This window comes from Mytilus galloprovincialis, chromosome 8 (genome assembly GCF_965363235.1).
Source record: "Mytilus galloprovincialis chromosome 8, xbMytGall1.hap1.1, whole genome shotgun sequence".
Lineage (NCBI taxonomy): Eukaryota > Metazoa > Mollusca > Bivalvia > Mytilida > Mytilidae > Mytilus > Mytilus galloprovincialis.
This window is the reverse complement of record NC_134845.1, coordinates 44023551-44051416: the sequence shown is the minus strand read 5'-3', so window position 1 is coordinate 44051416 and position 27866 is coordinate 44023551. Positions and strand designations below refer to the sequence as shown.

Sequence of the window (27866 nt, the reverse complement as noted above, 5' to 3'; positions counted from 1 at the left end):
TAGATGGAGTTAACTTATGGGGAATATGTCAAAGAGACAACACACTGACCAAAGAGCAGAAAACAGCTTAAAGCCACCAATGGGTCTTCAATGCAACAGGAAAATACCGCCCCAAAGGTGGGCCACAGCCAGCCCCTAAATAAGAATGTGCAAATTGATATCATACAAAACTTCAAAACTTATAAATGAACTAATGTTGACTTATTTGTAGTTCATAATTTGACTATTTATTTTTTGTTAAATTTCGTTTTCTTTCTATCTAGAATAGTTTCTACTCAAAACACAAAAATGAGAAGAAATTGTAGTAAAGGGAAATGGATCCCTATGATAAGTAAATTAGTGATTTCAACTATATTGAATTACAAACTGCATTTTATATCAAACAGCAAAGTTTTTTTTTCAAAAAATAAATGTAAGCAAAATACAATACAAATATTAAATATCATTAAAAGGCAAATAAATCAGGTGAATAATGATGCGATACCAAGTTCTAATTAAAGCATCAATTGTTTGCTGCACAATCACAAGCTAAATATTGAACAGTGTCCAGAATTACACAATATCAAATGTCATAAAGCTATAGAAAATGATTTTTGTTGGGAATATAATCTTCTTCATTTTATCACACTATATTTATTGAACTTCAACATTATTACAAAGGAACCAATAGAACAAATCATTTTGTATTGTAATCAGTGTTGTCATTCAGGAAATAGAAACTGTTTTTGTTTAGTTACAATTGTTACTCACAGGAACAAGAAGAATATTCAATCATATTCTTCCTTCCCACTTGACTGCAAGCAATATTATAAAAAGTATTGTAAAATTGTGTTTTTATCCACAAGTTAATGGTTCAATCAATGACACCTGCAGTACGACAAATAAGAAGTATTGGTGATGCCACTATTGTAAAAGTATAGGTAATTAATGCCAAAAACAAATAATAATCAGTGCCTGTTTAATAATGTGTTTTTTGGCTTACCTTTACTATCTATTTGTCCTAAATTTATTTCAGCTGATATGTAATCAATTTTGCCCTAACTTACTAAAGCTGCAAGGACGCTATTGTGTTCAGAGACTTCTATGTTCCTATTTTCTCTCTTTTACCTAATACCACTGTATGGCACTATGACAGGATAATTTGAGAAAAACATTTAAATTGAGGACAGCATTTATGAAGGACAGGAGTTATAATAATTCTTTAGTAGATCAGATACGGTTTCTGTTATGAAAACACTGCATTCTCCTTTATGCTTCATATACTATCATATTAAATATTTTATTTTTAATTTATATTAAAAAAATATTATCAATAAGCATGCAATCAAATTGCCATATGCTTGATTAAATACATATTAAATCTTATTTTTGACAATAATCTTACTATATATAACAAATCAGACCGTGGATTTTGATTTTTTGTACTTACTATATATACAATGCATGCACTGTACATATTTCCCCCAAGAAGAAATTTTAAATTTTATTTCTAGATGTTTCATTGTTAAGATGTAAAAGTAAATGGAACATATCCGTAATAAATTTATATTTATCGTTTTATAATGATTTGCAGTCCCACAGAAATAGGTGAACTCTGATGAAAATGCACTATAAATGAAATTCATACTCTTAAAAGGATATGAAATACCATTATACAAGTAAAATTTATAGCATCTTTATAGGAGATACATTAATTCCAAAGTGTTTACATACGTCAGTCATATGAACTACAATGAGGTCTGACTATATATGCTTTTTTATCATCAAAATATTGCATGAAAGGAGGAAAAACATGAAGCATGAATTTAAGAAAAAAGAAACCTTAAAAGGACTTTATAGATATTTGCTATCAATACCTGTACAAACACTTTAAGGTTGTCAAAATGTTAATAAAACTCAAATGTACTTAATATTTTTTGTTTGTTCCTGAATTTGTGCCCAAAGAACATCATCATGCATCACTTTCCATGTTCAGTAACAGAGTTCTCAAAAATTGGTGGTCTGAAGGATTTTATCACCAAAATTTGGCAATTGACTGAAACAAATTGGTATTTTGCAATTGAAATAAAAAGGAGAACCAGCAGATTTTCTCCTAGGATCACCTGACACCAGGGAAAAAAAGATTTCAAGAACTTTGCAGTAAACTGTGAAAATCTAGGTAAAAACTCTAACCGTTGGCATATATTTCAAAAGTTAACATCATAATGAACATGTGTTCCTACTACACTGTACTACATTTTAAGTTGATGTGAACACAACTTGGTATACTATATTTGACCAAACTTTAACCTGATGCAGGATAGACTAAAAGATAGACAAAAACACAGACCAGACAATGTTTTGACTACAACAATCTATCACTGTGAGGCAGCTCATACAATTTGCTTTTTCTAAATCTAGACTAATGAAATAACAATATTTCTCAACTAGAGACAATTTAATTCTATAATTCTTAATCAGGAATCTACATCATTTTTTTAAATTTTTTGTTGAAAGGAGACAAAATGCATTATAGAAGATGTTATGGTAGTATTTTTTTCTGAAATAATTGTAAGACATATCTGACCAATTTGTGATAAAATAATTGTGATCTTTATTTCAAAACATCATTAGACATAGTATGCTATTTTGTCACAATAGCGAACCTTAAAAAAGGAACATGAATTGGTGCCATAGTAAAATTCAGACTTATATTGAAGATCTGAATACAAGTGTATAGAAGTTGAATTCAACTAAGGATTATAGACTAAGAGTGCATTTGTTTCTAACCCGAAGTTTTGTCATCGATGACTATCGTTTAGTAAACGTTAAGCTGCTAGAAACAAATACATCGTTTAATAAACTTCATCGACCCCACGTAGTCGGACAGAAATAGATTACACTCACACACTGTAAACAAACAGGTAAAAGTGCGGGAAATAAATAACCAGGACTTTGTGAAAACAACACGTGCTCGTAATTATTTAAACGACAGATGCAGAAACAAATTTATCGTTTACACGTCTCAACGATAAACGATCAACGACTACGCGACTATTTTGCGCGTACATCGTTTATGTGAACGATGTCAACGATGACCAAAAAATGTAAGAAACAAATGGATTAAACGACTACGCGCGTAATCGTTTACATCGTTTAGGTTAGAAACAAATGCGCTCTAAAGAAATGAGATAACAGCTGTCTTTCTCCTAAAAAGAGACCATAAAACATCACACTAATGGTATCACAGATAATTCAGATCAATAATTTTTTTGTGAAGGTTGAAAAAAAACTGATTTTTAATAATTTAACAGCTGATTGCTATTAATGGCTTAAATTAAATATTTTTTTTTTAGGGAAGGGAGGGTAAAGGGGGTTTTAAAGTGCTTAAGAAAACTTAAGAATGAATCAAGGCCAAAACATTGCACCAAAAACTGCATCATTTTTGATAATTTGGTCAAATTCTAAAAGTCAATTACCCAAAATTTTCATAGTAAACAGTAGTCAGAAGAATATATGAAGTTTATCCAGAAAACAAAATATGGTAGACAAGTTATCAACTGTATTATCATCTAAGTTTCAAACACGTTTCAATTTTATTGAAGGTATGAAGAACTATACGAGGACAAGTCAACAACATTATTAAATAAACCAAGACAAAACCAGAGATCACTTTCTCCTATAGATCTTAAAGAAACATGAAACCTAGATTTAAATGTTGACAACTGTAAATCAGTGGAAGAAATTGATTTTCTGTCCTTTAAATGTTATAATTTGAACCAAAATATTGACATAAAGCAGATAAAACAGGAGAATCAATAGATTCTGCAGAAATGTCAATTTCTTGTAACATACTACAAATACAGACAGTTCTAATGAAAACTCATCATATCTTACTGTCAGTGTGGAACTTGTTTCAATTCGCCCTTGATCACCGAACCCTTTAGAAATTATTTCATCAGTGCTTTAAATGTTTATGGTTTTATATGGCATGTACGATGCTAACAAAAACAGACCAAAACTGCAAGCCAATAATGGGACAGACAGATTAGAAGATACATACTTAGAAACATATGCCTCTGTACTATTGAAGGTGTGACATGAAAAAGGTGAAAGTTAAATACCAAGGACAGCAAGTAAAAACCATAAGTAGAAATGAAACATACAACACTATTGTTCCTGTAGGACTGGTGAGCTAAAAAGTGAACATATAGACTTTATTATATTTCCTGAACATCTACATTTTCCGAATATTGTTAAAGGTGTCAGTTATTATAATTTGTTTATAGTTTTCAAAATGAAACTGGTCACCTTGTTTTCATAGTTGCTTTATTTGATACTGTGTTTTTTAGCAATTCGTATCATTTCTATTCTACTGACACACTGTGGCATTTGTATAGTCATATTGGTGTCTTTTGACTACAAAAATCATTAATCACATATGTTTTGAAAATTATGATTTAAACAAATAGCACAGTGCATGCTGAATAGAACAGTTAATCAAAGAGCTGATAGCTCTGAGGTGGAAGAAGGTGAATAAAAGGTAATCTGAATTACCATAAAAGCAGCCCCACTAACCCAGGCTGCTTTGTTCCATTTATTGTTTTTGAGATACGAAGGGACATATGAATCCACCCTCTTTTTTTCTTCAAAAAAACTAAATATCACTAAAATAAAATTTTGAATAAAAACCAAAAAGTATACAGATCTTTAGATTAATATAACAAACAAGTGTGTAAAGTTTTAAGCAATAATCATAAATTGTTTTTGAGATACGGTGCGACATGTAAAAAAACCCTCCCCCTTTTTTACAAAATACTAAATAACTGAAAATTTATTAAAATAAATCAAATGTCCTGAAATATTTATGGGAATTATTATTTTCCATCCATAGTTTGTCTGTACTTCTTTAGTAAACAAATTAATATCCATTTAGACCATTATTTACATTTTCACACAGGTAAACTAATTTGGCTATAAATAGATCAAAGCATGTCTGTGTAGAATCTCTAATCTAAAATCATAATTGTTATAATTTTATTTCTTTAAATAATCAAATTTAAATTTATGAAATAATCATGATTGATAAAATAGTATTGCATAAAGTTTACGTTTTCGGAAGACTACTTAGGTTTAGGTCATGGTTCAGAGGCTTTACATGACAAAGGAAAACAATGAATAAAGAAAACAATTAAATAAGAAATAGATCCTTTCTATTTATTAAAAACAAAATTTTTGTCTGCAAATTTGTAACTTCAAGGGCGAACAGGTAAACAGGGCGAGTTGTCCCAATACCAAATTCATGCATGCGTACTTCAAATATCTACAGTAAAAACATCCGGTTACAAATAAACAAATAACGCTCATGTAGATGAGATGAAATCTAATAATTTACATAAATAAAAGGGTACATATTTACGATAGTGATTGTTTTTCAATCCTAATTTACAAATTAAATGATTCAGATGCTTAATCATGTGTAAAAATCGGTGTCAGGAATCAGAAGTTGTTATGAAATTGTAATACACAGAAATGAATGCGGCATACGGAGAATTCAATGATTCAAGTCGGCACCATTGGCCTTCAGAAGACTTGAAGTCTTCTTCCACCAAAAATCTGGGATGTCTATGACCCAATTTAAAATAGGACACAAATTTGAGGAAAGGACATCTATTTGAGGCTTACATATATAAATTTCAACAACAGACATCATACTTGAGATAAAACTTCTTAACAAAGAGTTTTTTTAGTTGTATCAATCTATTGTAGGTCATTAGGAATGGTGTACGTCATAAGAAATTACTACACATCCTAATATTTATCCTTTGATTGAGTCTGTAGATGTTGGAGATGTTTTCATTAGAGATCAATAATTTGTACACAGACCTTATCATCTTGTATTAACAATCACAATGTATTCTATCATACAATGAATTACTGGACAATAATTCTTAGATATATCTCTCTGAGAGCAATAGCAACAATAGATTTTATGTTATCTTTTTTCTTCTCAAACCAAAACAATCAAAGAGATTCACAAATTAAAATCAATTAAAGTCTTTTAACATATATATTACACCGTTAATGAAGGTATATTACAATTATTATGTAAAATAACAGCGACAACTAAATTTATTTAAATGAAAAAAAAAAATATTACATGACCCACTTTCTTGATCTATTTTAAATTGTTGAAATAAATAGGTAAAAAACTGTTAATCTCTCATTGATTATTTTACATACTTAATTTGCTTTATAATGTCAAGTTATTGTTTGATCTTAAGAAAATAGGGTCCTTAAAGTTTGCAATGTTACGTTCAAAGGAATATTTTTATTGATCTTCCATTTAGTGCATTGTTTATTACTATATGTCAATGTGAGTCTGACATTGATGTAAAAATATTGGAACATTTAATCAGAAGCAATATGTTGAGAAAATGTCTTTGTTTATATCCATATTGTGCTAAAAAAATTAAGAGGATGTCTCTTTGACTCTACAGGACTTTTTGTCAGATACGGGAAATTAATATCTGTCATGTGTTTGGAGAGTTGTAGCCCTTTCTGCCTTGCAACGCTTGGATTTTTTCCCCAATTCCTTACAGTCTGCTTGAGTACTTACGCCTAACATAAGAACAGTCACAACGGGTTGAAAACTGGCACATTTACAGAGAGAAAAAACTTTTGTTGCAAGAGATCTAAATACTATTAGGCTTGGAGGGGCATATAAAAACATGACTGTTATTGCTAATCTCTTCACCTCATTCATGGTAAACTACGGCCAAGAAACCATAGTGAACAACACTTATCTAATTTTAGTCACTGACCTTGACCTTTGAATTAAAATCATTTCTGTACTTTCCGTTTCATATATAATTCATCTGTAAATGTTTCATGTATAGTATAAAAGAAACTCCAGTTAACATAGGTGAACCATTTTCTACGTTTCCAAAGTTTTTCTTATATTAACAGTGTACTTTAACCTATTTAAACCTGCCTCTCCCCCTAGAAAAAGTCTCGCTCAACTTTTTTGTATCTTCCATATGTATATTTTTCATTCTAATCTAAAAAGAGACACTCAAGTTACCATCCCAAATCCATTTTTACATATTTATGTACTTTTTTGTGACCTTGACATTTGAACTGTTACAACACCAAAATATATTAGGTTCTTCTCCTATCCTTTATTTTTCCTCTGAATGACTTATATTCAATTCAACAAAGTGAAAATGAAGCTATCATCTGGAAATCATTTTCCTAAAATTGTCTATTTTTAGCCACAGGGACCTTTGCCTTCCAATTATTGACTCCAAAAGTAGTACATTTTTTCTCTTTCCCTTTATTTTTGACTTTAATGGTTACATTGGGATCAGGCAAATGATACTAAAGATATCAGCCAAAAATGATATGTTTTAGACAAAAGAAACAGAAAGACTGACTATTCGATTACTATTTTTCCTTTGTAATGCTATGATATTTTTTGGGTAGGTTCAAACTGTTTTTGACTCTTGTGGAGATCCCCTGTTTCAGGGTAGAGTTAGCTATTGATTATTTCAAGACCTTTTGAAATGATAGATAAAACAAGCAATCCAACTTTAGGTGCAAGCTGCTCTTTCAATCTGACAAGTAACTTTGAAGTTTTGAGTCATTCAAGTGGGATCCATAAATTCAAACTCATCTATTCTAAAGTATAATCCGCTGATTAAAGTATTTGTGTAAATAAATCAAGATTACAATACATTATACAAATCTCTTAATAACTCTGTACTAAATCTGCTATTTGATTTCTAACCTTTACACAATTGGATAATTGATAAAATATTGATGTAAATGTTATTACATTCCTGATTATCCTGATTGATTTTATCTTCACTGCTATCTATATTTAACAATAATTTATAAATTTTTCATGACTTTTTCAGATTTGTATAACATACCTGTAGTGCTATTCGACAGCTGTATAATAATGTATTGTAATCTGTGATTTATATTACCATAATGTTGCAGTCTTCTTTGTATTTTCATTGAAATTAATTCTAGATGTCCTTTATAGTATTCAAACTTGAAAACCCTAGTTATTATAGGTTTATAGGGATTGAAAGAAAATTTACTCATTCCTGATTTTGAAATTTATTTTATTTAGTACTTTAAGCAGAATTCATGGAGTGTGTAGGTAATGGTAGAATCTTTGGTTAGCTTGCGAATTAGCTGAACCGTGAAGTTATTATTAGGTTAGGTATACTTCCCTGCTTTCAGAGTAGTCTAGTCCAACAGACAGATAGATTGGTTATCGGTCGGACTAGTCTACTCTTAAAGGAGGGTAGTTTACCTAACCTTAGACTGACTTGACCGTTCAGCTAGTAAGCAAGTTAACCAATGATATTACCTTCACCTACACACCAAATGTATTCTGCTGTAATTTGAAGAAAAAAATTGCTCTCTTTTCATCTTATATAAAACTTCTTTGTTACATATGTACTTTTGAAACACATCAACAAAATGTTTTTATTTGTATTTAATAGTAAAAGTCTAGCCAAAGAACACATCAGTTTATCACAATATTTTATTAAGACATTTTAATGTTAATCAAAATGTCAAACCTAACCTTTAAATTTGAAACTCATTTGAACATGAGCTTTAACTTAACTATATGTTCATGTAAATCTGGTTTTTCATATTTCTTAATTTCCCCACATAAAATATTCACAGTTCTGTAATTTACAAAAGACAGATGCTTATATAAAAGGTCATATGCCATTTGGCTCAATAAACCAAGAAGATGTATGAAATATAGTGTATACTGTTCCATAATGATTTATTTCTTAATCAACTTTTAATTACTACAGTGAAACCTGGCTAAACCAAATCCTGCATAAACCGAAAACCTGTATAAACCAAACTTGTTCTTAAGCACCATCATATCAATTTGTATGCGTTGTGAACCAGATAAAACCGAACATTGGCTAAAACCCAACAAAATCTTAAGTCCCGTAGAGGTTCGGTTTAAACAGGTTTCACTGTATTTTCACTCTTACCTTTTCTGATATTGGTTTTAAAGATTCAGGTTTGAAGTCTTGTTTTGATGAGGTTAATATCTGAAAATAAAAAAAAAGCTTAAATCATAAATAAGGCAAAACAATATTGTTTTTATTTACTTTCTTGAACAAGAATTTTTACCCAAACTTAACGACGACATGGTTTCATTTATCATTTTCAATCAATTGATTGACAAAATTGAAGAGTAAAATTAACAAACTTTTTTTTCTTTTTCAAATGTGCATTTGTTTTTTGTTCATTTTTTGTACAGAAAGCAGGCCATTAGTTTTGTTATTTAAATTGTTTTACATAAGTCATTTCAGGGCTTTTTATAGCTGACTATACGATCTGGGTTTTACTCATTGTTGAAGGCTGTAAGGTAACCTATAACTGTTAATTTTATGTCATTTGGGCTTTTGTGAAGAGTTGTTGATCAGAATCATTGAATCTGACTGGAGACTAAAATACACATCTTGTGCACAATTTTGTGAGTGGAAGCCTGGAAAATTAAAAATATATATAATAATGATAAATAAAATGTTTGGGAATTTACAACCAAAAAGACCCAATCTTTACAGCCAAAACAATTCAAAATCAACATTACCTGAGGAAGTTCATTCCTTAGTTAAAGTTCACCTATGATTTTTCTTTAGTTAAAGTTCAAGTATGATTTTTCTATCTTATAACATAATACACTAAAATATATCTTTCAAATAGCCCAAGTACTGAAGCACTATGTGTCTGATTGGTAATGGTATTGTTGTCATTGATATAAGAGGATTTAAAATATACCTTTGAAATAAAGATAATATTTTTACAAAATATTAGTTTCTGTTCTTACATTATATATTTTTGAGGTAACAGTTTAGACATATAAGCCATAAGTGCAAAAACAATCACACTTATCAAATGTAAAACTTAATTTATTGAAACAAACCTTTTAACCTTTTTCATTTAAGACACCTTACTTAAAAGTTTTAAACATACTCACAGCCAAAACTGATATAACTTGATTTTCATCTGTAATAGGTTGACAATACACTAAAAAATATATAAATGAAAATGTCAAATTTATAATCTATACATGTACATGCAATGATTTGATCCTTTAACTAGGAATTAGACAAAGAACTAAGTATGATATTTATTAGTTACAAAAATTTATAACAGCAGAATATAGAAATAATGTTTTGCTATTAGCAATTAGTTTTGGTTTAATTTCATCAAATTAAGTAACTAGAGTGCACACGCTGAAATGTCTCGCCTTCTTTACTAATCATTGATATTATGTTGCTAGTCCTAAATATAAAACTTTATTACAACAGTCACATAAACTTAATTAACCAAGAAAACTAAACATTGACCAATGAACCATGAAAATGAGGTCAAGGTCAGATGAACCATGCCAGGCAGGCATGTACAGCTAATAATTCTTTCATACAACAAATATAGTTGACCTATTGCTTATAGTTTAACAGACCAAAACACAAAAAATTAACACTGAGCAATGAACCATGAACATGAGGTCAAGGTCAAATAAAACCTGTGCAACTGACAAATAGCTCATTAAATATTTCCATACACCAAATATAGTTGACCTATTGCAATTAGTATTAGAAAAAAAATACCTAAACTCAAAAACTTAACTTTGACTACTGAACCATGAAAATGAGGTCAAGGTCAGATGACACCTTCCAGCTAGACATGTACACCTTTCAAACATTCCATACAGTAACTATAGTACACCTATTGCATATAGTATAAGAAAAACAGACCAAAACACAATTACTTTACTATAACCACTGAACCATGAATATGAGGTCAAGGTCAGATGACACCTTACAGTCCTTCCATATACCGAATATACTAGACCTATTGCTTAAAGTATCTGAGATATGGACTTGACCACCAAAACTTAACCTTGTTCACTGATCCATGAAATGAGGTCGAGGTCAAGTGAAAACTGTTTGACGGGCACGAGAACCTTGCAAGGTATGTACATACGAAATATAGTTATCATATTACTTATAATAAGCGAGAATTTAACATTACAAAAAATCTTAAGTTTTTTTCAAGTAGTCACTGAACCATGAAAATGAGGTCAAGGACATTGGACATGTGACTGATGGAAACTTCGTAACATGAGGCATCCATATATAAAGTATGAAGCATCCAGGTCCTCCACCTTCTTAAATATAAAGCTTTTAAGAAGTTAGCCAATTAACTGCGGCCGCTGTCAAAGCCGCGCCGGAACACTACCCCTATGTCGAGCTTTCTGCAACAAAAGTTGCATGCTCGACAAAAACCATATCTGATATATTATGGGCTTGCAAGTCAATAATTCAAACTCATTTGAATCCATATTTATCAAGCTTTAATTTGACCTTTGGTGGATTGGATAACACATGAGTTCAACCTGAGGTTCATTCATTAAAAAGAAACTAACGTCAACCTAATCAAACCCTTAAATATCTGGTTTCTTCAAACATCTTAAATTTGTTTTAATATTTGTTAAGGCTCTTAAAGCTTAGTTTTGTTCACTTGGTGCTTTTATGTCTTTAGATATGTACTTGTCTACTATACATTGTGTCTGTGATGCAAATAACTAATAAACATTGTCATAACAAGAATGTGTCCTCAGTACACGAATGCCCCACTCGCACTATCATTTTCTATGTTCAGTGGACCGTGACATTGGGATAAAAACTCTAATTTGGCATTAAAATTAGAAAGATCATATCATAGGGAACATGTGTACTAAGTTTGAAGTTGATTGGACTTCAACTTCATCAAAAACTACCTTGACCAAAAACTTTAACCTGAAGCGGGACAGACGGACGAACGGATGGACGGAAGGACGAACGGACGGACATATGGACGGATGAACGGACGCACAGACCAGAAAACATAATGCCCCTCTACTATCGTAGGTGGGGCATAAAAACAGATCTACCAAATGCTAATACATGTACAATGTAATCCTAATTCAGTAACAACCTGATCAAACATTTAGTAAAATACCCTGTTTTGTTTTTCAAAGTAAATATAAACATAAGAAGATGTGGTATGATTGCCAGAGACCAAATCACATAGAAGATCAGTTTATTAATTTAAGATAATTTTTGTTGGTTCTCCTTATAAAACATGATCAGATAACCACATCAATTATACAAAATGATCTATCAGAACAATTTGTGTTAAAGTGGCATGTATTAAATTCAAAATTAGGTCAGATCACATGCCCTTCCATGATCTTCCACATGATTCAATAGTCAAATTACACCTGAACAGCATATACAATAATCAAACATACAAAATTAATAAACTAATCACAAATATATTAACACCTCTCCTATTTCTTCACAGTAAAATTTCCATTACTTACATCTAATTTCATGTATCTGCTACAAAAATGTCAGAATAACACCAAGAATGTTTTATTTACGGCAGATTTTACAGTATTGTGTTCTGTCTCCTACTTTCATGTTGCTAATGTGACGGAGACAAAAATGAGTAACGTTAGCGACATTTGGACATGTCACATGAGCAACAACATCTTTAAAAGTTAAAATGTATGCACACAGTGATGTTTAATATATGCCTGGAGTAATAAAATTGTACAGTCTGGTTTAGAATTTCTAAATATACAGAATGTCATTTGCAGGTGTACTTTATATCAAATGAATACACAAGAAACCAAAAAATTAGTAACGTTAGCGACATTTGGACATGTCACATGAGCAACAACATCTTTAAAAGTTAAAATGTATGCACACAGTGATGTTTAAAATATGCCTGGAGTAATAAAATTGTACAGTCTGGTTTAGAATTTCTAAATATACAGAATGTCATTTGCAGGTGTACTTTATATCAAATGAATACACAAGAAACCAATTCGTAATAGTAACATTAGCAACATCTACTATCATGACATTATGTTTTGTTGCGAACGTCTTTTTGATGGACGGAATACATTTAAGGTCCTCTTGTAACGATATTACATACAACTTACCTTCTTTGCTTCCCCATCATGTGAAGGAACTGACTCCGAATCTATTTCTGCAAAGGGCGATATCGTAACTCCTATACAGGAGAGTTACAGATATAAATATATGTTGCTCACGTGACACTGATTTGGACGGAAACCTCGAACAGTAACGTTCGCAAAAAATAAAACAGCCAATGATATTGATTCCTCAAGTCCTTTGACCCCCTTACGTCATCCAAATTTAATATGATTGCTATTTTCAATTATTTATAAAACCCGGGATAAAAATAACTACAATGGGCTGTCTGAGAACTAACAAGAAAATTGCGATCGTGACATACCACAATGGACGGAAAAGACGTGACGTTAGCAACAATATTATTAAATTACCTTTTTTAGCCTTTACCAATAAAAATCTGCCTTAAAGTTATGATTAAAACACAAAAGAAGACTTTTTATTAAAATATAAGTCCATGTTATTAGGCTCCACTTATAAATAATACTTCAAAATTCCACTCCAAATAAGCTGGATGTCAGTAAAGTAGGTCATGATGTCTATTCCATGTCCAATATTTTGAAATTGAAAACCCTCTAATTCTAACATAAAACACAAACACAGAGTAATTTTTATTTTTATTTACTCAGAAAGACACATTTTATTCAATAACATAATGCATTACTCCATTACACAGTCTGTTTCACAGTTTCAGCAATTGCTTTTTTGATGGATACAAAAAACAATAATTCCTTCTTATTGTAAAATCTGCCCTACAGTCTAATAATATGGTATCAATTGATATATATTAGAAAGGTTTGTTTATGTTTGAAAAACAATAAACAGGGCATGGTTGTATTTTTTACCCTTCTATTCTATGACAATCCTTTCTATTAAAAGGAAAATCTATTTTCCTACCTTCTTACATCCATATAAATATAATTTTAAACAAGAATGTGTCCTCAGTACACGAATGCCCCACTCGCACTATCATTTTCTATGTTCAGTGGACCGTGAAATTGGGGTAAAATCTCTAATTTGGCATTAAAATTAGAAAGATCATATCATAGGGAACATGTGTACCAAGTTTGAAGTCGATTGGACTTCAACTTCATCAAAAACTACCTCGACCAAAAACTTTAACCTGAAGCGGGACAGACGGACGAACGGACGAACAGACGGACGGACGAACGGACGCACAGACCAGAAAACATAATGCCCCTCTACTATCGTAGGTGGGGCATAATAAAAGATGATGTGGTATGATTGCCAATGAGACTTGTAACACTCCACAAGAGACCATATATGACAAAGAAATTAACAAATTTAGGTCACTATACTCCTTCAATAATGAGTAAAATTCACAACGCCAAGTCAGCTGTAAAAGGACACTAAATGAGAAAAGTAAAACAACCCAAATGAGAAAACTAAAGGCCTCACTTATATACAAAATAATGGACAAATAACAAAATATGATATACAGCAACAAATGACAACCACTGATAAATTAAATATAAAATAATTTTCAAGAATGAATGAATGCAAACAAAACTAAACAAAACAAAACTAAAGTCTGACTCTGGTGATTCTCCTTTTTGGACAAGATGCAGAAACAAGATGACATGCTATATTAAATTAAAACTCTATTTCTATGGATGATAATGCAAGTCTCAATTCTCAAATCTATGTTAAAGTATGAGGTGTTTCTTATCAAATATAAATACAAACTATTCATTTAATAATTTGTTACCATCCTTGCAAAACAATAAGCTAAATTCAAATTAAATTTATTTCAATTTAGCAACAAATTTCATTTGTATACTATTTTAAGGAATTCAATGTGCATTTATGTCCCATATCTAATTAAACTTATGAATTGCAATGTCTGGAAGAGTTTCTGGTTTTATTTCTAGATAAATTTTAAATCTGTGGTCATACAAAACATTGATTCCATTGATGATTCATGCATAAATGAATTTCAAATATATACTCTTGGCAATTTAGAAATAGTTTAATTATTTTATCTATTTAAATGTTCAGTTTACAAACTGAAAGGCATGATAAATAATAAAATTTAGTACAGTAGTTTCCTTATTAATGTATAGAAATAAATATTCAGAATGCATATAGTATATTACAATATATAATATTAGTAGAGTACACTGATAGAAAAAGTCTCAAAAGATGGTTTCTTTCACAAATATCTTTTCCAGATCTTCTGCTTATAAAATATTTCAGGTTTGTGATAAAAAAAAAAGAGTTGTATCAAAAATGTTTGATGTTTTTTGCTTTAACCTTATGTTTAATTGATGAATTTAACAATTTAATTGAATTTGCTCTGAGTGACCCAAGATCTAGCTCCATATAACCTTCAGAGGTCATACAATAATCACTTATAATTTGATGTTTTTTTTTGTGAAGCAAATTTGCAGAACTTGTGTGACTCAGTAATGACAGAAACATGTGCATACAAGTGTAAATTGGTTAACACATATTATCGAGTATTGGGTATAAATGAAGTTTGTCAGATAGTATAAGGCTGAAACTGAATGAATAGAATAGAACAACAATTTAATGTCAGGATTACTTAGCAAATAACTGTGTACTATAAAACAGTCTGCATCAAAATCTTTTGCAACAACTAGTCCAAAGACTGAGACAAAGATATACTAAACACTAGTAGGTATTTAGCTGAAATTGCTCTGAACGACCCTAGATCTAGATTTGAATAACCTTCTGACGTCATGCAATAATCACTTATAATTTGATATCAAATATTTTTATTTGTGATGCAAATTTTGCGGTACTTTTGTGATTTCAAGTAATGTGAGACGAAATTTGCATCTAGTCTAAATTGGTCTATTATCACATATATCAAGTATTTGGTTATGAAGTTTGACTGATACTATAGGGCTGAAACTGTATGAATAGAATTTATGTCAGAATTACTTAGCAAATAGCTGTCTACTATAAAACAGTCTACACCAAAATCTTTTGCAACTACTAGTCCAAAGACTGAGACAAAAATATACTAAACACTAGTAGGTATGTAGCTGAAATTGCTCTGAACGACCCTAGATCTAGATTTGAATAACCTTCTGACGTCATGCAATAATCACTTATAACTTGATGTCATTTTTTTTTTATTTTTGCTGCAATTTTGCAAGACTTGTGTGATTTCAAGTAATGTGAGACAAATTTGCATACAAGTCAAAATTAGTCTATTAACACAAATTATCGAGTATTGGGTAATGTAGTTTGTCCAATACTATAATGCTGAAACTGTATGAATCCAATAGAACAATTTAATGTCAGTTGTACTTGCATTGTATAAAATTTCAAATAAAGCCACTTATCTGCTACTACCGGTATATTACCGGTAAATCAAAATCGTTCTCCTTCTTTTTCAAATGTAATCGAAGCGTTTAACATTCACTTTAACATTTAACCTTTACCAACAGTATAACGTTTTAATGAAATAAGACATATGATCACCGACAGGTACTAGATCTTGTGTTGTTTAATTGGAAAATGTATGGTCTGTAAATAATATGAATTTAAGAGAGGGAACGTAAGTCCATTATTTGCTTAGGATGATAACAAAATCAAACTCTCAGGCTTTTAGACTTGATATGGTAGTTCGCAGGTGATATTTTGTGTAAAATTTAATCTAAAATAACAGATGTTTCTTTTTGTTTACCCAAGAAGTTCCTGGAGCAATTCATATGACCTCAAATTTGACTACAAACTAGATGTTGCACATGATGTTTGTTGTATAAAATATACTTCTTCTCTGTATGAAGCATCGACAAAAATTCTAATGCTGTTTTCTGCTCTTTGGTCTGGTCTGTCTCTGACAAATTCCCCATTTCCATTTTAAATTTTATTTTAATCTTACCATATTTAGGGTCAAATGTACATTTCTGTTTTCCTATGGTTGTAATTGGATCATTTTGAGCCAGCAGTTTGAAAGGTTTTATTTGTCTGGTTTGGTAGGCATCCCTGTAATAAATATCAAACAGTTATATTCAAACAAATTTAAAATACACACAACTGCACAGTTGAAATTTATAATTAAAAGATCTACGCTTAGAAAACACATTAATAAATCAATATCCTCAATTAAATAATTCTTATTGCTCTTGATATGCTGCAAGTGTTTAAAGATATCAAACATGGGACCCTTGACTTATGGCTATAAGCTCCAACATTACCGTTACCAAACAGAGCTAGAACAGTGCTTCATTGACCCTATAACTGAAGGGGAGGAAAACAAAAATCTATTATCTCAAATGTAACATAGAGGTTGAAATTCTCTTCAAAGTTACACAGAGTGTCATTGCTCTAGAAAAAAAAAACTTATGGAGAGCAGCAATATATGTACTGTAGCTATGTTCCCTGGTGCTATGTATGCATTATTTGGTTTGATTGATTGACTGTAGATGTTTAACACAATTTCAGTACTTTTGGCTATCATAGTGACCAGCTTTTATTGTTAAAGGAAGCCATAGTGCCTGGAGATAACCACAGACCTTCCGCAGAATAACCTAAATGTTTGTAAAGGGTGAAAATATTAAGTAATTCTATTGTTCACCACCTTAACTACCTAAAAGGCTCCTATACTAATAATCCAACAAAGGGTGAAAATATCAAGTAATTCTATTGTTCACCACCTTAACTACCTAAAAGGCTCCTATACTAATAATCCAACAAAGGGTGAAAATATTAAGTAATTCTATTGTTCATCACCTAAACTACCTAAAAGGCTCCTATACTAATAATCCAACCAAGTGTGAAAATATTAAGTAATTATATTGTTCATCACCTAAACTACCTAAAAGGTTCCTATACTTATAATCCAACCAAGGGTGAAAATATCAAGTAATTCTATTGTTCATCACCTAAACTACCTAAAAGGCTCCTATACTAATAATCCAACAAAGGGTGAAAATATTAAGTAATTCTATTGTTCACCACCTAAACTACCTAAAAGGCTCCTATACTAATAATCCAACCAAGGGTGAAAATATCAAGTAATTCTAATGTTCATCACCTAAACTACCTAAAAGGCTCCTATACTAATAATCCAACAAAGGGTGAAAATATTAAGTAATTCTATTGTTCACCACCTAAACTACCTAAAAGGCTCCTATACTAATAATCCAACCAAGGGTGAAAATATTAAGTAATTCTATTGTTCATCACCTAAACTACCTAAAAGGCTCCTATACTAATAATCCAACAAAGGGTGAAAATATTAAGTAATTCTATTGTTCACCACCTAAACTACCTAAAAGGCTCCTATACTAATAATCCAACCAAGGGTGAAAATATCAAGTAATTCTAATGTTCATCACCTAAACTACCTAAAAGGCTCCTATACTAATAATCCAACAAAGGGTGAAAATATTAAGTAATTCTATTGTTCACCACCTAAACTACCTAAAAGGCTCCTATACTAATAATCCAACCAAGGGTGAAAATATTAAGTAATTCTAATGTTCATCACCTAAACTACCTAAAAGGCTCCTATACTAATAATCCAACCAAGTGTGAAAATATTAAGTAATTATATTGTTCATCACCTAAACTACCTAAAAGGTTCCTATACTTATAATCCAACCAAGGGTGAAAATATCAAGTAATTCTATTGTTCATCACCTAAACTACCTAAAAGGCTCCTATACTAATAATCCAACAAAGGGTGAAAATATTAAGTAATTCTATTGTTCACCACCTAAACTACCTAAAAGGCTCCTATACTAATAATCCAACCAAGGGTGAAAATATCAAGTAATTCTAATGTTCATCACCTAAACTACCTAAAAGGCTCCTATACTAATAATCCAACAAAGGGTGAAAATATTAAGTAATTCTATTGTTCACCACCTAAACTACCTAAAAGGCTCCTATACTAATAATCCAACCAAGGGTGAAAATATTAAGTAATTCTATTGTTCATCACCTAAACTACCTAAAAGGCTCCTATACTAATAATCCAACAAAGGGTGAAAATATTAAGTAATTCTATTGTTCACCACCTAAACTACCTAAAAGGCTCCTATACTAATAATCCAACCAAGGGTGAAAATATCAAGTAATTCTAATGTTCATCACCTAAACTACCTAAAAGGCTCCTATACTAATAATCCAACAAAGGGTGAAAATATTAAGTAATTCTATTGTTCACCACCTAAACTACCTAAAAGGCTCCTATACTAATAATCCAACCAAGGGTGAAAATATTAAGTAATTCTAATGTTCATCACCTAAACTACCTAAAAGGCTCCTATACTAATAATCCAACCAATGGAAAAAAATATTAAGTAATTCTATTGTTCATCACCTAAACTACCTAAAAGGCTCCTATACTAATAATCCAACCAAGTGTGAAAATATTAAGTAATTATATTGTTCACCACCTAAACTACCTAAAAGGCTCCTATACTAATAATCCAACCAAGGGTGAAAATATTAAGTAATTCTATTGTTCATCACCTAAACTACCTAAAAGGCTCCTATACTAATAATCCAACCAATGGAAAAAAATATTAAGTAATTCTATTGTTCATCACCTAAACTACCTAAAAGGTTCCTATACTTATAATCCAACCAAGTGTGAAAATATTAAGTAATTCTATTGTTCATCACCTAAACTACCTAAAAGGCTCCTATACTAATAATCCAACCAATGGAAAAAATATTAAGTAATTCTATTGTTCATCACCTAAACTACCTAAAAGGCTCCTATACTAATAATCCAACCAAGTGTGAAAATATTAAGTAATTCTATTGTTCATCACCTAAACTACCTAAAAGGCTCCTGTACTAATAATCCAACCAAATCAGACATATATTTTTTTTTTTAAATCTTGAAAATATTAGGCAAAATAGGCTGTATTATCTCTTTTGGATTTATAAAAATAAAGACTGTAATATCTTAAACTGAACACTATATGTACTTGTTTACCCAAATGATACAAATATCAGATCTTTTCAAATTTACAAATGTGTCTTTTAAATAAATATAAACTTAAGACAACAGTTCAATACAGTGATATAACCCTTATCATCTATTGATTAGTTTTTAAATGTTATTCAGGTAAAATGTATAATGAACTGCAATCATGAGTCTTTATACCAGGATGAATGGCTCTATAAACATGGGGTTTTTGCTGAATAGTGAAGATTATAAATGATCTGTTTACAATTTGAACTGTTTAAACATAGCTTACTAAGGTATTTAAAACTACTTACTGCCAATAATATGATATTAAAAACAGTCATAAAACTCAGATAAACTTTAGCTTATATAGATACTTAACATTTTTATGTTAACTTTTACATATTTATCTCTGTTTGTCAGTTTAAGCCACTGTTTGGAAAATTTATTTAAACTTGGCTTTATAAAAGTGCAGCTTGAAGCTTTGTCAAAAAGACAATTAGTTATCAATGTTTAAAATATTGCCTTGATAATAAATAATTGGTCATATACAGTTCAAAATTTAATATCTCAATGTTAGAAATACTCTTACAGGTTAGAAATTTTAAAAGAATAGAGAATGGTCTTTAATTAACATGCAACTATATGGAAATATAAAATGTATACATATGAAAAATGTCAGACTAGGATGCCAATTATGAAAAAAATGAGAAAAAAATCTTAAACATTTCCATTGTAACAAGTGCAAAACACAAATATCTACATAGGTATATTTTTACGGGGTTTCAAGGATCTAGACTTTAAGTTCAAATTAGTAGGACTAAGGAAGCGTTGATAACATAAAATTGATATGGTCTTTTGTAAATTTTGACTGGTAAAAGGGGGGGGGGGCTATATCAATTCCATAATAGCAGGTGGTCAACTTCAATAAGTGAGCTATCTTCTTTCTAAGTGAGTTCAAGGATCAAGGTTAAACATGCTAGGAGGTGTTGATTGCACAAAATAATAAATAGGTTCCTGCTTATTTTAATAGAATATTACAAATGTCAACATACAATAATTAACAGGAAAGTCAAAATAAGCAGGAATTATTTTACTTATAGTGAGATTGTGCTTTTTGTGTCCGTTATTGCCCATTCATGCCACCAGTACTGCTTATATACATTCATACTTGAGCTATTATATTACAAAATACCAACCAGCATACTCCTTGGTTTGGAATTGGATTTTTTCTGACATCCTGAAGTTGTCCAGTTTCTATTTCAGCTAAGTATACCACACAACAAATCTGCTCAAAATAAAAAAAAAATGTAATTCAGTTGATAACTTCTGTTAGAACCAGACTTCTATATCATGAATAATACTAGTAACATAGTTACACGGTGTCTTGCATGGTGTATACAATTTCTTTATGAATTATGGTCCAAAAACTTATATTGGGTTGAGCTAGCAACAATTCATAAAATATAACTGTGAAAATCTCCTTCATTGCCATTTGAATTAAAATGTTCACTAAGTTCACAGCTCTGGCTGCATTGCTAGAAGACTCAAGAAAATCAGTTATTTTTTACAGGTCTCACTTCTACAAACTCATAAATAAGTAGGTGAGATAATGGTTTTCTTTGGCTCCCAACATCAAGTCTATTATTAATAAAAATAGTGATTCTGAGGTTATTTGTTAGAAAAATCAAAATGTTAAAAGATCTTTTTGTTGCAGACACATGTGCTTTATGGGTTTGCACTTTATGGGTTGGTCCTTTATCGCTTACTTTTCGGTGTGAGCAGGGCTCCTTGTTAAAGACTGTAATTTGACCTTAGTCCTATAATGGTTTACTTTTACTAATTGAGACTTGGATGCAGAGTTTTCTCATTGGCACTCATACCACATCTTCTTACATCACATTATAGTCCTACAGATCAAAGCAAAGTTTCCTCCTTTTATTTAATTTGAGAAATTCAAAAATATACTTATTTTGATGTCATAAAACCAATGCTGGAACATAACTTTGAAAACCAAGCTTTTTCATTCAGGTTAGTTCTTTAACAAGAAAACATTGTGATAATGACATATAATATGACCATTGAGTACAAAATATTACCTAGACATAGGCACTAAATTTGTGCCTTCCTTATTATAAAACTCCTTTAAAACCATGTTTATAGTTAAAATTTAATACATGATTTTTAAAATAAGTTTAGCAACTGGCTCACATTATAAAGAACTAACCCTTTAGATTAAACTGAACTTAAGTATATATGTGAACAATAATTTATACCTTACAATTGTAATTTATACCTTACAATTGTAATTTATACTCTACAATTGTAATGCAATTTTCTAAGTTATAGATGACAACATACATGTAAGGGTTTTTCTGGAGACTGAACAAAATATTTACAAAACTTTATACATCTAGACTTTAATCACCTAGCATGCAGCCCTTTAAATTCTGTAAATATGAAATTAAGTAGCATGCATTGAATAAAATGAATATATTTCTATTTAAAAACAAACTTCAAGGTCGAGATCCATGATTTGTACTGTTTACAAACCACATAAGATTGAGATTTAAATTTGATCACACACTGGTATTACCTATAACACCCCAATCATTCTTTTTAACATCAATTTATTTCAAACACTTGAGGTTTAAACAAATAGAAATAAGTTCACCTGTTATCTCAATTCATAAAAAGAGAGAAAGAGTTTTATAGGTAGATTTAGTTTTTCACATAATTCACTTGAAGAAAAATCAGAATCAGGGGGACAAGAACAATATTGAGCAAATCTATGCTTGTGTCCCCCCCCCCCCTCTTTCCTCCTCTTTGACAACATAAAAGAGGACAATCAGTAATTTCTAGACTATAAAATTATGTCAAGGAATTGTTTAGTTTGAAATAGTTTGCCTGTAACTTCCAAGGTCCCCAAACCTAAGCCAGTGAACCTATGCCAATAAAATTAAGATGTAATGCTTTGTCTCTGATTTTTCACTACAGGAATGCAATATTCTATTCATCCTAAACAACAACAGAACTAAAACATCTTTCATACTTATGCATGTAAACATGGTAAACATGCAAATCAAATCCATACTGTTTATTACAACATACCGGTTTGGCTGTTTGAACTTTGATTGCATCTTCTATTAACGTAAACCAATCAGCCACATCTGCAGATTGTTCTAACTTCTGTAACAACTCCTGTAAAATCAGGAAAATAGGGTTAACAACTTCCGTTTGTTTGAACAAAAAATAAATCACAATAAACGATGTTTGTATTTACATTATATTTATGTTTTACTGACTGTAAACTTGAATTTCCTTATCTTTTTCCTATAAATATCAATCCACATTCAAAATAAAGTTTAAAAACAAACATATAGTCTTACCTCTGGTTTGGATTTTCTATATAAATATGCAAACATTTTTGTTTTCACACAATTTTACACAACATATATCCATACATAACACAAACAACATAAAAACTGGGGAAAAGTTACATCTCCAATATAGCATAAAATATTCAAATCTATTTTTAATGATACATTTTGTAAAACAAGATAAACATTTCAATTTAAAGCCTCTTACAATAATGATAAAGAATAAATTTCACTATCAATCTCGTATATATATTTTAAAGAATTTATTGGTCTAAAATCATTCAAAAGTAAAATATATAGGTAAGTAAGTAAAGGTCCAGGTTACAGGTATGTTACTATTAAAAGTCTAATGTTATTGTTTTTTCACACTTTCACTGCCAATTGTTGAAGGCTTATATAGTATTATAAACTGGAAGCGGTTTTAAAAGACCAATATTTATGAAACCTTTTCCAGACAGTCAAATTATAAAAGAATAAAGTAATTATGGGATTTTAATATTGAAAATATTTGAGCAGTCTGTAATGCAAAGGAGTTTAATATATAAAGAGGTTAAGTATAAACAGAGTCAATGAGGTCACTTGCACTGGAGTAATAAAAATTAGATTTTGACAACTTTTTACTAGCTTAAACAATATATAGTCATGGAAACTGGTGATGGCTACCTCTATAGTTACAGCACCACATGAAGAACAAGGATAATATATTGCACAGTCATTCTCTTAAAATTGAAATGGTTGTAATATAACTTCATGCTCAACTGTACATGTTTGCTATTGGACATGCAAGATAGGTTACATGCATACAACATACAAATCAGTAAGTAAAACAATGAAGAACTGTACATGTAGCTGGTATTATCAAAAGCCTCAAACTACCATGATCATGCAACCTCTAAAAATTCAACATGGAACATACAGATTTTTTTTGCTAAAGCAAAACTTAATTTGTTTTCACAAAAACAGCAAAATAATTCTGAGATTGCTACCTACAATGTGTATACATGTATATGTACTTAAATGTGATCACTTTCAAACTGATTTTATGGCTTGTTCATATGATGAGGTGTTACACCATTGTGCCACATTTAAGGGAGGCTTGTACACTCACAAACATATTTCACCCTTTATGCTGTATGTGCCTGTCCTAAGCCAGGAGTCTGTTTTCAACAGATTTTGATAGGTGTCTGCAATATTTCATTGTTTTAGCATAAATCAGGTTGTTGATTTACTCTTTTAAACAATTAATATCAAAATATGACATTACAGGGCCTTTAATAGCTTACTTTAAGGAATGGGTTTTGCTCATTGTTGATGGTCTTACAGTGACATATAGTTGTTAACATCCTTGCTCTTTGGTCTCTTGTTGATAGTTGTCTTATATGTAATGAAATATATATGCAGTACCAAAAATTGAAAAAAGCCTAATGCTTCAAACAAACTCAAGCCAAACCATGCTTTGCGAAGTATCCTAAAGCAAGAAGAGTCTAGGCATAGTAATCCTTAAGCTGTAATGTACAAAATAATGAGTACTATAAAAGTTTGGTAAATTCAAACAGTTCATTTGATAATAGCTTTGGCAATGTATCTAAATAAAACATTAAATATACCTTTGCTATAAGGCAAAGAAATTTAAAATAAAATAAATTGTCTCACCTCTATTACCATAGTAACAACTATAATAATTCAATGATAATTTGTAAAAAATTCCGCTGTGTTCAATCCTAAAGTAAAATTACAGTTTCAATCAAATATTTCCCTAAACTTTTATCTAATGATATCATTTACAAGTAATCAGTATATTTCAACACAAATCATCACTTCACCTGAGCTAATCAAGTAATGAAAGTCCCAGGACTATCAATATAGTATGTTTACTTAGGGTTCAATTTTAATTTACATTGTCAGATTAATGAAAATAACTATAATATGATCAGTCAGATTCAATACTATTAATTATAAAGTTCCCATGGCTCATCTATTTCACATTAGATCAGTATAAAGTTGACTTGTACTAGGAGTTTCAACTCTTTGAACTAAAATGACATGATTGCAAGAGTGAGTCTTGCACAAAGGGTTATGTGTCCAGTACTAGTCCTTGAGAGTGCTTGCCATTTCTAGTAGATTTATATAAAGTTTTTCAGTTGGTAGAGTAGAGGCCACCTGTCACAGGTGTCCCTGGTTTCATCCCGCTGGTTAGTTTTTCATTTTTTACAAGAAAATTATGGTCTATTATCTATATGAACTTTTACATATGGACAAAAAAACAGATATTTAAAAGGAGCAGACCAATAATCAAGCATGTCTGTAGGATTCAACATGCAGTCTCACTCTGGTTCCGTTGTTTGATAAAGACATTGTCTGTAGGATTCAACATGCAGTCTCACTCTGGTTCCGTTGTTTGATAAAGACATTGTCTGTAGGATTCAACATGCAGTCTCACTCTGGTTCCGTTGTTTGATAAAGACATTGTCTGTAGGATTCAACATGCAGTCTCACTCTGGTTCCGTTGTTTGATAAAGACATTGTCTGTAGGATTCAACATGCAGTCTCACTATGGTTCCGTTGTTTGATAAAGACATTGTCTGTAGGATTCAACATGCAGTCTCACTCTGGTTCCGTTGTTTGATAAAGACATTGTCTGTAGGATTCAACATGCAGTCTCACTCTGGTTCCGTTGTTTGATAAAGACATTGTCCGTAGGATTCAACATGCAGTCTCACTCTGGTTCCCTTGTTTGATAAAGACATTTATTTCTTCAGTTTTCATGGACTTCCCCCTATATCATGTATATGCAGCCTTGAAATTATGCATTTACTGCAGAGTTCTGTAATTTTGTCATGCTTTTTTCTGAAACCATATATAGTTTAATAGAAAGACCAAAGTTGACATTATAACAAAAGAGACAAAAGTGACACTAGTGACAACAAACTAAGGTTTTTATAAAAGTTGATGTTAAATATTATGAATGCAAAACACCTTTATCTTACCAATCCTTATGTTCATTGAACATTGCTTTGCTTAAATTAATTCATAATCCAGAACACAAAAATTAATTGCAAAATCTTGGCAACAGAGGTTTCAATTAGCATATAAATACAATTATTTAAAAAGAAAACTGTTTACATGTACTTTGTTGCACTATATGCATGGTTGAAAGACAAAATAACTGAATCATACCATAGAAAGATCTTTTATTGATGTCGAGTCTACATTGTCGACCCTTGGGGGGGGGGGGGGTGCACTGACTGTCTAAGAGCGGGCCATATTACAGTCATGCCTCAGTGATTCCCTAAACAATCAACCATTTTTTTTCTACAAAAAGCTTGGTTTAATAGTATATACATGTATATATATGTGAATATGGCATGCCTTGATTTGGATGTCAAAATGTACCTGAAAAATTTGGTGCACATAATGCATTTTGATGTCAATATATATTCTGAAGTTAATGGTTTATTGGTTATAAATAATAGATCTTTTATTTCTGATAAAATACATCATGTACATATCCTTTTTATGTTTTTTTACAACAGTATCATCTACCGTTAACATATACCGATATAAACTTCTATCTGGTCCTTACTATGTATGTTTACCTGCCTTGTTATATATTGATCATACTAGCAAGTTTGTAAATGTTATTGAAAGAAACATATGTGGGTTTGTTTTTTATTTTCTCTACCTTAAATCAATGAGGGAAAATGTTTCATCAAATGATGGAGTACTTACTACATGTGATTTAACTTGGAGCTTATTAAATCCCTATTTGCCTCATCACTGACTTAATTGTCTTTAAAATCAATAGAAAAACTAATATTATTATCAAATCTTCTCGCTGGATAAAAAAATAATACTATACAAACATCTTATAATGGTTTAACACATGCAGATTCTAAAATTTAGGTCAAATCATCGTTGATTGAGATCTATATGTTATGATACACAATGTACATTCAAAACTGCATCAAAACTATCAAAAAATGATAAGACAATAAATATCATATTTTGAAAAAACATTATGAGAGTATTCAGTAAGATAAAATTGGGTATTCAAGCCATGATATATATACCAGATCAGCTTGTTGTTTACCTATTTAGGAATGCCATTCAAAATAAATCAAGAGATTTTTATTGGCATTTTTATTTGTTAACAATTATGTTGCAGGCCATTCATTAGGAGGCGGTACCCGGTACTTTTACCCTTGTATGCTATTGACAAGTACCGCCTAAATATAGAAATTTTTATATAAGATATTCATGGAATAAATTGAAAAGTACCACCTAGACATGTGGAAAGTACCAGTCAACATGAAAGATAATGAAACCCCTGATGTTGATAAACATTTTACGACAGAATAAGACCATATTGTTTTCCAACCTTACTTTTGTCAATGAACATTATAAGGGTTTAATTAACAACATTGGTCCAAACAAATTGATCATTTGATAATCTCACAATTCTTGACTTAACAAAAACGACTGAATATAATTAGACATACAATGTACATGCGTTTAACTATAAATTGAGGCTTATTGCAGGAGTATGCA

At 30.7% G+C, this 27866-nt stretch overlaps 1 protein-coding gene across 5 annotated transcripts in view; it reads right to left on the bottom strand.

Annotated features, from left to right (window-relative positions):
• Positions 1-27866, bottom strand: part of LOC143042018 (cGMP-dependent 3',5'-cyclic phosphodiesterase-like) — a 109031-nt gene that overhangs the window by 79240 nt on the left and 1925 nt on the right. For 4 of the 5 annotated variants that reach the window (XM_076214228.1, XM_076214231.1, XM_076214232.1 and 1 more), the window contains exons 2-6: positions 23050-23139; positions 21138-21226; positions 16894-16997; positions 10004-10053; positions 9012-9071 (exon numbers count right to left, since the gene is read on the bottom strand). In XM_076214228.1, coding sequence (XP_076070343.1) covers positions 9012-9071; positions 10004-10053; positions 16894-16997; positions 21138-21226; positions 23050-23139 — 393 coding nt within the window. Of the gene's footprint in view, positions 1-9011; positions 9072-10003; positions 10054-16893; positions 16998-21137; positions 21227-23049; positions 23140-24971; positions 26166-27866 lie in introns of those variants that run through there. The other variant, XM_076214229.1, reaches the window with a different exon arrangement.